The sequence below is a fragment of the Lutjanus erythropterus genome, chromosome 3 (assembly GCF_056507025.1).
Source record: "Lutjanus erythropterus isolate fLutEry1 chromosome 3, fLutEry1.hap2, whole genome shotgun sequence".
In the NCBI taxonomy this organism is placed as follows: Eukaryota; Metazoa; Chordata; class Actinopteri; order Lutjaniformes; family Lutjanidae; genus Lutjanus; species Lutjanus erythropterus.
In genome coordinates this window covers 37,009,153-37,020,663 of record NC_139319.1, presented here as the reverse complement: position 1 = coordinate 37,020,663, position 11,511 = coordinate 37,009,153, and the positions used below count along the sequence as shown (strand labels likewise).

Sequence of the window (11,511 nt, the reverse complement as noted above, 5' to 3'; positions counted from 1 at the left end):
TAACATTCATTGATCATGTCGGTGAAACCCCAGATTTGTTGAAAATAAGCAGTTTTGGAGTATAATCAAAATTAAGCTTATTCCTAACCTTGAAACCATGACAGTTAAAAAACTTTGAAGACCTTGTACAAACCCTGAACCTATCTGGATTTTGGTGGAACAGTTTGGGAGATGTACCTTTCCCTGCCTTCTCCAACCAAAGCTGTCACTCCTGCTGCTTACATGTTAGGGAGGACTCACTTTTTGGATTAGACTGTCTTGGCTGACGCAGCAGGGTGCAGGTGTGCACTCTTTTTCCTACATCTGTTTGTCTGTGAGTTTATTTGCGTACCACAAACCAGCTTTGGCTCCTTCCGTGCTTTGCCTCTTTCTGTGACTGAGCTCACCAGCGTCTGTCAGCAGCAATCTCCCTCACTCTGATCTGAACTGACTCGATTAGCCAGCACAATGGTCGCTCCTGGATGTCCTCATGTCGTGTCGCTCTCCAGCCCTGCGTGAAGCCATCTCCAGTGGAGGAGATTACTCCACTCTAAAGGGAGACTTGGCTGAATCATGTCTTCATGGGTATTATGTAACGCTCTCTACTAGAACAGCCACGTGGCCACAGGGCTCACCTGTGTTTAGACTGACCATCTGCCCCTCCTCGCCCAAAGCCCATCTTCACTCTGCAGCACACGGACACACTGAAGATACCTCCACTTGTTTTGGTGATCAGGGATGAATCTAGCTCTGGGCGTTAGGAAGAATTGTATAATAGAGTGAGGAAGACGTGGGAGCCTGAAGGCAGGAAATAACACGGAGATGTGCAAACGAGTGACTAATACTGGACCGGCTGCAAATTACCATGCTCATATACTGTATTTACTTCCTATTTTCTTCCCGGTTAGACAGGTGCATCAGCGAATCATACTCCCCGTGTGTGGGTGAGGAGAAGTAAAGCTGGGACTGCTTCTGTGTTGACACCTCCGCAGACTGAGCGTGAAGCAGGGAGAGAGAAACACAGACACGCAGACAGAATGAATAGAGACTGAGTAGAGAGGGGAGCGAGGGAGAGGCAGAGAGAAGAGTGAAAGAGAGACAGAAGATATATTTGACCATGTGGGTGTGTGAAGTATCAAGGCATGCATCATAATTGTGGATTCTTCTTGGAGCAGCCGGACGGATCACTGCAGCAGCAGGACATTGTTGCTCTCACAAAGTCTGTTGTTTTGCACTTTAAAGCAACAGCAGGAGCTCTGAGCGCAGAGAGCGACACAAGAGGCGTTTTCAAAGACAAAATGGAAACTGTTTTGTTTCTGCTGCCTCAAGGACTTCATTAACTGGGATTATTTAAAAGAAATACTACTCGAACTGGTCAAAAAGGGACGCAAACTGGGAAATGATGACGTCTCTTCACGGTCAATAATCAACATTTCAAGTCAAGAATTTATCTGAGGTGAGTGACGATCATTTTAATGTTGTGCTATTCTGTGTGTGTGTGTGTGTGTGTGTGTGTGTGTGTGTGTGTGTGTGTTTGTGTGTGTGTGTGTGTGTGTGTGTGTGTGTGTGTGTGTGTGTGTGTGATCTAATACTTCTCTCCTTTTTAAAACCAATTTTAAGTTTCTGATCTGGACAGTGAGAACATTCTGACCTCGTGTTTTCATTGTTCAAGGGTGAAGATTGAAATTAGGCTCACATTAGAGCTGGGGCAAGGCCACAGAATGCATTATGTCAGTGAGGGTCCTCGCAAGTGCACTCTCAGAAACCAAGGTGCTACCTAGAACCATAAGGGGTTCTTCGGTTTGTCGTCACAGGAGAAGCCTTTTTGGCTCCTGTTAGAACCTTTTATAAAGGTTCCACTTGGATCCCTTCCAGAGAGTTCTACCTAGAACCAAACATGAAGGGTTATACCAACAGCATTCTGTGAAAGGTTCCACCCAGAACCTCCAATGAGAGATTCTACAGAGAACCCTTCTATGGTGTAATGGATCCACCCAGAACCTTATCTGGAGTTTCTCTCCAGAACCTTTCCATCTTCTAAGGTTGCCAGCAAGAACCCACACAGCTAATTCTTCCAAGAACCTTTTTATATTCCAGTGATTTAATCTAGAACCCATCCAGGGGGTTCTACAGAGAACCTTTTTATATTTCAAGGGTTTAATCTATACCCCAATGAGCTGCTTCCACCAAGAACCTTTTTATATTCATTTGGTTTAATCTAGAACACACCAAGGGGGGTTTCCAGAGAACCTTTTTATATTCCGTGGGTTTAATCAAGAACGCACCAAGGGGGTTCTGTAGAGAACCTTTGCATATTCAAGGACTTTATCTAGAAGCCACCAATGGGTTTCTACTAAGGACCTTTTTACATCCCTAGGGTTTGATCTGGAACACACTGAGGGGGAATCTACCAAGAACCCTTTCATATTATGATACACAAACACCCTTGATGAAAGAATTCCAAAAAGATTCTTAATGATATGCTTACCTTTACAAAGAAGGGTTCTTCAGAAAGAACACTTTTGTGGAACCATTATTTCTAAGAGTGCAAGCACACATATTGTGTTTGTGTGTGTGTGCGTGTGCACATACTCCTGCATTCTCTGTGCTTTTGGGTACTGAAGCTCGACTTCTCAAAAGCCCAGTATGCAATGTAGTCAGCCCACGCTGTTTCCCGTTCCCATGGCAACCATTGCCCAGTGCTAAAAGCAGTCCTATTCTGTGCAGTGAGTACATGTTTGTGTGTGTCTGAAAGAGAGAGAAACATATTAATCTCTGATACATAACAGCATACTGGGTCTTCATATATACTGACTGTTGTTTTGTACTGTATGTAGTGAGTCATGGAGGTGATGTGTGGCCTGATATCCAACAGTTTATCACATTCACCTTTCTGCCTCCCTCCTCTCTGGATCTTTCTCTTCCTCTTGTTTATCTCTGTATCTTTTTTTCTCCTTTCACCATTGCTCTCCTCATCACTACATATTTTCTGTCTTTGTGTTTCTAAGATGGCTGTCAGCCCTATCATCATCTGCCTGCTGTCACTGATTGGCTATGGCTCATCCCACCCGTCTCCTCCTCCTCCTCGGGGATGCAGCGTGGATGTGGACCCTTCGTACAGAGTGCTGTGCGACCTGGAGTCTGTCTGGGGTGTGGTCCTGGAGGCCGTGGCCTGCAGCGGCGGCCTCAGCTCCCTGGTCCTCGCCGTGCTCCTGCTAGTCAAGCTGCGCAACATTGGTGACCCAGCCAGGCGCTCTGGCATGGGGCCTCTCCTCCTGCTCCTGGGCACACTCCTAGGGCTCTTCTCCATCTCTCTGGCCTTCCTGGTAGGGAAGAACCAGGCGCTGTGTGTGGTCCGCAGGGCCTTCTGGGGGCCCCTTTTCGCCCTCTGCTTCTCCAGCTTGCTAGTGCAGGGGGTGAGGCTCCGGAGGCTGGTGGCCGGCAAGACGAGCCCATCGGGCAGCACCCTGGCTGCCCTCGGCCTGGCCTTGGCGTTGGTTCAGGGGATCATCTCTGCTGAATGGGTGTTGCTGACTGTAGTCAGGGAGGGTCACCCAGCCTGCGAATATCCACCTTTAGACTTTGCTCTGACATGCAGCTACACCCTGGGCCTGCTCCTCATAGCCATGGGGCTTTCTCTGGGGGTGGTGCTGTGTGGAGGAGAGATGGGGGCCGAAGCAACAGGTGGGAGCGAAGAAGATAGAGAAGGAGAGAGTGAAAAGCGGAGATGGAAGTGTAATGCCGTGTGGCTCTTCCTGTCCAGTCTGGCCTCGGCGTTGCTCTGGGTGGCCTGGCTGGGCTTTTATCTCTATGGCAGTCAGACGCTGAGGGGAAGGGGCAGAGGGGAGAGATTAGGAGGCGGAAAGAAGGATGTAAAAGTATTGGATGAGCCCGCACTAGCAGTGGCCCTGGTCATTCAGGGCTGGATCCTGCTACTCTTCCATGCCATTCCTGAGGCGCACCTGTGTCTCCGGAAACCTCCGCAATCCAACACGCAAGACTTCTTCGACACCAGTCACACGTCCCCTCCTCCACCTTTTGGAGATGAGCTGCCTGCACACTCACACCGACCCTTCCCAGAAAACCAGGCCTTCTCTGTGGAGGAACACGGAGCAAGTACGCTTATGTAATGTCTGTGTGTGTGTGTGTGTGTGTGTGTGTGTGTGTGTGTGTGTGTGTGTGTGTGTGTGTGTCACTGTGCATGTTTGTGTGACAGAGAATCTGTCTCAAAGGAAACGTCTCTTTTTCTGCCTTCAAATGAAACTCATTAGGTCATATTTTAGCATGTTAGGTTTAGCACAGAATATGTTTTGCATTTAAGTGTTTTGCGATAAGTCTTGAGAACACTGTTGCCTAGCAACTGACAACAAAAATTCCTGTTGCACTGATTTTTCTCCAAAAATGGTGAGTAACTGGGTTTTCTGCATTCAGTGTCATGGTGATGAATGAAAAAGGTGACAATAAGTAACTGAACTTCCATGGCATTTTTAAGTCAATCCTGCAATCAAAGCTATTTTTCAAATCCCAAAGGTGGTTATTATAAGTTTGGCTGTGGTCAGCTGAGTGGTTTTCAATATTGACCAGAAGACGTATTCAGAAGTATCCTATCTCACCATTGTCATCCCCCAAAATGTCACTTAAGTTCAGAGAGTTTCCTCTTAAGAGCTTTTCACAATCCTGCAGAGAGAAACTTTCACTGAGATTCACAGACTGTGATTCTGACAATATCAGTGTAATACAGTACAGTCGATACAGGAACATGAAGAGGAACAAGATTAGATTAAAAAATAAAAATGTATAGATAGATAGATAGATAGATAGATAGATAGATAGATAGATAGATAGATAGATAGATAGATAGATAGATAGATAGATAGACTGGTTTTAATATTTGTCTTGTTTGACATTGAAATTAATTTAATTAATTTCTAAATTAAAAACTTTGTATGTTTATTTACAGAGGAGTGTGTCTCACTTTTAGCTACTGTACACAATCCAAAATCCAATTAAACCTTATGAACCGCATGATTATCCAGCAGGCTTACAGGGAAATGTATGAGTCATTTCACTTTGATTGCTCTCCATATTTATCGGAAGCCAGATGCACAGATGAAGAGCTAAACCACGATGAACCAGGATAAACAAAGAGCTGAGGCAGTGGCAGAACACAGTCATAAAAAGACGGCAATGCAAGACAGCAGACTTCAGGAGAGTCGTGATATTGTTTGGCCAATTTATGGCTAAGGAGAAAAACCTGTGCTGCAAACAGTGAGACGGCAGTCCAGCTTGTCATACAGGGAGGAAAGTCATGTAGCATGGTGTAAGAAGGTCACCAGAGGATTTACTTTGTGGTTGAAAGGTTGGGGTCAAGGCTTCTGTTACTTGCCCTAATGGACAGTGAACTCCCTCCCTCTGTAATCTCTGCAGCAGAACCTATCAGCTATGTGTTAATATAATGGATAGCTCAGGTGTCAGATTTGTAATATTAAACCTAAAATTGATCGAAATTAAAGGCAGGCATGTATCCTAATCCTAATCAGGCATGTAGAGAAGAATTTGAAAATGTAAATGACAGTTGTCAGGGCATAAAACAAATGATCTGGTGATCTTCACAAATCAAGCCAGTACTAAAAAAAAAATGCTTTTATATTGAAGTATCAAAACGAATAGGGATCGTAACGTTTAAAGTCAAATTGAATCATGGATTTGGAGAATCCCAACACCCTTAATGGAAGGAATAATGACCATAACTTTGAAAGAAAGACCCCGATTGTCAAATACTGTAATTTTCTTTATAAACCAGATATTTGAAGGAAGAAATAAAGCAATCTTCCTCTTATACATGTCATAAAACATAAAACATTAGATAGATTGTCAGTTCAAATATTTTGCAGTTTTACCATAAAAGAAAAGGAACAATCAAACACACTGCAACTCATCACCATTAGGCGCCCGAGTCCATTTGAAAAGGTGGTCTGGAGCACGATTCATGTGCGCTCAAGCACAATCTGCTGAAAGCAACTGGTCCAAAACAGGGAAGTGGACTGCCATATGCAATGTCAATAAAAATAACATCTATCAGTGGCTAGGTAGCTAGTCCACACATTTTCAAGAGCACTGTGGGAATCTAAGAGAATATTCTGATCAACAACTGGTCTGTTTCTCACTTTATGGACAAATATGAGTTACAGTCAGCAAAAGCAGCAGCAAAGGCTTCTCTCAACGCCGCCTGTTTCCTTTGGAACCGACATTTGCGGGCAGCATGGGTCCATGTCATTGTTTGACAAATCATGTCAGAGTAGCAGGTTACATAACCAACCAAAAATGTCATCTGGTTGTGTTGTTGGGTGCCAGAATCGAAGTAGTTATGGCTCAGTTTCATTGCATATCATTTGCCACAGCTAGTCAAAAAACAAGGACAACTATAGACACAGCATAACAAGTTGAGAGATGCTTGAGCTGCAACAGAAGCTCTCGACTTGAAATGGCATCATGTTCTTTCTGATGTCAATCAATGAAACAAACCCATGATGCATCTGAGACACTGTTGCTAACATTGGTGGACAGTATTTACTTATTTTAGAGGTGATGAAGCAAGGTTATTACTATAACTAAAATTTGAAATGATAATACTAATTGTCAGGAATTGTATTGCAATTAATCATTAAACTGCTTACCAGTTTATCCCTAGCAGTACGATTATTATGGTTCTCCTCACAAAACATTAAAATTGCAGTGCAAGCAGTGTTAACTTTCAGCATATGCACAGACTAGAATATCAGCAGAAGTCAGAAGCGCACAACATAAATAGACGATACACAGACCCAACTTAACTTAATGAGTCACAAACTGCAGTAACAACAAGCCTTTCTAAACTGTGGTCAGCACTTTTTAGTGTCCTCTGAAAACGCTTCTGTCTTTTTGTGTACTAGTGTTTCTGTACTTGGTTGTGTTGTGTATTTGTGCTCCGTTTGTTTACTTGGCTCTGTTGTATTTCCAGCGTGTTTGTTTGGCTTTGTTGTGTGTAGTTTCTGTATTTGGTGCCTATTTCCAAATACTGCACATGCGCTGTCAAATTAATGAGGTTGTTTTATAATTTTATTTTATAAAAAAAAAAAAAATCAGCCTTGGTTGCCATGGAAAAAAGATAGTGAAATCCGAATCAGAATGGTATCAAATTCAAGAACAAAACTTAATGCCAAAGTTGCTGAATTCATCCAAAATGAACACAGAGATTAAAGCTACTACAAGGAACTTTCATATTTTGTTGATTTTGGAGGCCCCTGTGGACAAAAGCGATAGTGTTTCCACCGACTGGTTAACATACTACTAACGTTGTCAGGGGAAATTTAAAACACAGGCTTGTTTCATCTGATTTCAAGGACAGTCTGACCTGGTGGCAGCCATTAAGAATAACTCTGTAGAAACAGTCAGTCTTCTCTCAGGTGATTGTTTGCTTAACTAGATCATATTAACACATCAGTATCAAACTGAGATGGTTTCATAACCAGGCAAAAACTCCTTGAAGTTGCTTTAAAAGTTAATTGATAAACTGATGGAAAGATGTAAATTGAGTTTTTAGTTTTCTCAACCATGGGAGTGAGCACTGCACAGAATTTTAAGACAGGTAATTGGATGTGTTTAGCCAAAATGCACCTTGGGATTTATAGTTAATTTGCAGAATGATTTTCTTTTTTTTCTTTTTTCTTTTTTTTTTTTTTTTGTCCACAGGCTTGTGCAGTACCTTTAACTTCAACGACCAGATATTTTTTGATGCAGTAGTCATCTCTTGTACCGAACATTTTAACTAATCCATGCTGTATTCACGTAATTCTGTCTAGGGGGAAAAATTAGAATTTTACTTCCAGAATCAGGGGTCCCTGAAATAGCAGGAAATATTTTGCAGCTCTATTATTTGATGTTATCAGACTCCATGTACTAACTAGTAAGGCACTCCTCAAATGGTAACGAAAGTCACAAATACTTTGTATATCTGCCCCGTGATTCAAGTCTGCTCCAAAATTTACTGGGGTCTTCCTTGGCCCATATGCAAGTAGTTTTTCCACAATCCTGCTGACAAACAGGCAAACAAACAGCACTGAAAACAGAGGTAATAAGCATGAAAAAGCTGTAATAAATCCAGCCCAACAGAGCTAAAAGATGAGTCTCGGAGATGTCAACCAAGCACATCTGTAGCTGCCCACACAGTCCTGAAAAGAGTTGTAATCAACCATTGTAATTAAAATGACCTGTGTGGGTTTATAATGGGTGTGAAGGGTCTCCGTGTTACCCAACTAGTGGGAAAATTATACTTAAACCTCAAGCTTGATACAGTCAGTAGCAGTCATTTATTATAGTGGGCACTCTTGTGTTGCACCTTTAACTTGTGTGTGTGTGTATGTGTGTGTGTGTGTGTGTGTGTGTGTGTGTGTGTGTGTGTGTGTGTGTGTGTGTGTGTGTGCTTTACCTTGTTTGGTCTGTCAGCTCTTCGAACTGGAACGTACCACAGCAGCCATGGGAGTGTGCGTCCTGGCATCGCCTTCAGAGGTCACGTCTACCAGCCCACTGAGATGGCTCTGGTCATGAACGGTGGAACAGTAAGTATTTAAGCAGCACACGCTCTGTGAATCTCACTCTGTCTCATTTACTTAACTACCAGCAACATGAGCATTGTTAATGTTAAATACTTGTTTGTCTTTCTCTTGGAGATGCCCACAGCCCCAATTAACTACACTGGAAGACGGTTATGGTGATATGGGACAAGACTTGAAGAGGATACACTGGTGTAACACTGGTGTGTGATAGTGGAATTTTCTGTCGCCTAAGAAGAAGAAGAAGAAGAAGAAAGAGAAAAAGAAGAAGAAGGAGGAAATATTACAGATGACACATATCACACAGTTTAGATTTGATGGAAGCTAAATATTTTTAATGTATTTGTGTTTCTGCAAATATGTATGAATTTTACATTTTAATGAATAGTTTCTATTATTTGATGCAGGGTTTTATGAGGTACTTGCAGATAGTCAGCGTATTACCTACATGCCTCCAGTTAGGAGAAACAGAAAGGAGTGCCATTACGGAAGCTAAGCAATGAACTGCTGTGGATATAGCCAGCAAAAAAAAAAAAGATATTTTCGCTCCTTAAACCTAAAAAAAATCCCTATCAGTTTAAATGTAAATTCTACTGTATTTCCACTATATTTCCACTGCTTTACATTGTCATCAGACAGCTTTTTTCAACAGGAAACCACAAATATATAAGTAAAACTTCATTTTCTACAAATCAACTAAACTCCATAAGCAAAATCAGTAATTTTACTTCACAGAACACAGGAGTTACCAGTCTCCAGCTGACTCTATCTGTTACTGTGTGACTTTGTTGTTCTAAAGGGATGGTTCATTTTCATCAGTGTCAGACAATAACTTAAACAAAATAACAGATTGAAGCAGAGGTTGACCAGCAACTCTCATGTTCTGCGAGGTAAAATTACTAACTTTGTCTAAGGAGTGTGGTTGGTTCAGAAAGAGCAATATTTGGTTTTTATAACTGTGGCTTCATGTCAGAAAAATCAGAAAAACGGCAAAGTAAAGCAACAAAAATATTCTAAACATAGCGTCACCTGAAGTGATATTGACTGTTTAGGTTTATACCTTTTGTTGCCGACCCTGTCCACAGCACTTCATTGCTTAGCTTCTGCGCTTGTGTGCCGCTCTGCTTCTCCAAACTGACAGCGTTGATCTCCATCCACTGTGGGTAATACATTGACTATCAATAGTCATACAACTCCACTTCAAATAATTTTACTGATCCCTTTAAGGGCCGACCCTCATGGTGTTTTTGCTGAGGTTTTCTGGGTTGCCTATTCATCGGCACTCTGGACATGAAATCACAAAAGAGGGAAGACAAAGTGACACAGCTTCTGCAAGACACAACAGCATGTACAGTACGGTGCATTGTATTGATCAGCACAGTTCGGCACATATAGTCTTCAGTGTCATATGTAAAAACACTGACGACAAGTGTATAACGAGTTATTACAGTATTTAAGGTGAATATGGAAGGCTAGTGTTCGGTGTGGTATTGAAGGGGAGTAACTGCAGGAGCTGCTGTTAGACCGCAAGAAAGTAAAGATTTACGGATGATCTGAATGTAGTGAAGTAAACATTTTGCTTGAGCAGCTCACTCAAGAGTGTTAGTTACTCACTGATGTTTGCTTCATAAAAAAACTACACTTTCCTTCTCTTTATATTCGGCATCAAGCTACAACTCAGATACAAAACAACCTCTAGGATGTTTATGTAAATTACCTGCATACGCCCACAAAGCTTGCTTGGCCTCTGTGTTACATGCTGGAAGGACTCAAGGGACTTGTAGTGTTTTTCTCTCCATATTTACAGTCCATCATCAGTGCTGCTGGACACTTCAAACATCATGCATTTAACAGAGTTTGTGCAGGCATCCGGAGGATCTTATGATGATTTAAAAGGATATTGATGAGTCTACCACTCATGGATGGTGTATTTTTTTAATAAGCATATCATAAAAAGCCATTTAATACTGCAGTACCTATGCTGCAGTATATATACTATAGGGTTTACTGTTGGAGGTTGTAATTTTGCACTTTATCGGCGCTGATCATGTCTGGGCATTGTGATATTTGAGATTTACGATCATTTGAGATGCATGTAAAAGCACAGTTTAAAGGTAATGTATTTTGTCAAAATTAATGTATTTTGAGTGTTTTCTAGATTTTTGATATAAGTATTGAGGAGAACCACCACTTTTATTGTTGAGGTTCAAGGTTAATTCTTGACATTGGAAACGGAAGTTGACAAAACAATCTCAAGTGCTCAGAAAATGGAAATTTAAAACATCTGCAATTCTGTGACAGCTGGGCAAACCCTCTCTACAAGGGAGGACCATGTGGTAAGATTGAAAGCCCTGGAACGGCTACTAAAAGGACCTTGACATTGGACTGTTTTGTAAACCAGTTTCAGCGTGTTTTCACTCTTGTTTTCCCAAGTTTTCTTTGGATTCAACAAGGCTATTGATCATTATATAAATTTTGCTTGAGATTTATGGCGACATCTCGTTGTATTCTGCCATTCAGGATCCCTTTACATTTCATATCCCACTGAATATAGAGAAAGCATCCAGTCATCCATCACTGTGAATACAACTGGAACAGATTCAAACAGTTAGTGACACTGCACAGTTTGGCTCCAAGTCCAGACAGATTTTTAGTTGGCAGCTGCTGTTCAAATGCGCAGGCAATTGACAAATAAAAGTCTCTTCATATTTGACTGAAGGGTTTCAGTTTCCATCGCCTGAGCAACACTTGCCGGACAGTTTATTCAGTTCAAATACAATTCAAAGAGCACTCACCATGTTCATCTTGTGACCATGTATTCTTACTATAAGACTAAACTAAATAAGTTGTCAACAACTTTGCTTTTGTGTAAGGGTGTGTGCTCTGATATTGTACAATGGAAATATTATCACAGGGTTTTTAATGTATTAAGCCTATATAA

General features: G+C 41.7%; 1 protein-coding gene across 1 annotated transcript; it reads left to right on the top strand.

Annotated features, from left to right (window-relative positions):
- The first annotated feature begins 210 nt into the window (after positions 1–210).
- Positions 211–9,616, top strand: gprc5bb (G protein-coupled receptor, class C, group 5, member Bb). Its single transcript, XM_084714064.1, has 4 exons — positions 211–1,435; positions 2,988–4,095; positions 8,464–8,576; positions 8,688–9,616. Exons 2-4 carry the CDS (start codon positions 2,988–2,990, stop codon positions 8,730–8,732), a joined length of 1,266 nt encoding a protein of 421 aa, XP_084570190.1. The 5' UTR covers positions 211–1,435; the 3' UTR covers positions 8,733–9,616.
- The last annotated feature ends 1,895 nt before the right edge of the window (positions 9,617–11,511 follow it).

What these genes read in the sequence shown, in the direction of transcription:
- gprc5bb (XM_084714064.1), top strand. Translation starts at nt 2,988, where the DNA reads ATGGCTGTCAGCCCTATCATCATCTGCCTGCTGTCACTGATTGGCTAT. An exon ending in TGTGGAGGAACACGGAGCAA is followed by an intron (nt 4,096 to 8,463) that starts GTACGCTTATGT and finishes TTGGTCTGTCAG; the next exon opens with CTCTTCGAACTGGAACGTAC. An exon ending in TGGTCATGAACGGTGGAACA is followed by an intron (nt 8,577 to 8,687) that starts GTAAGTATTTAA and finishes TTTCTCTTGGAG; the next exon opens with ATGCCCACAGCCCCAATTAA.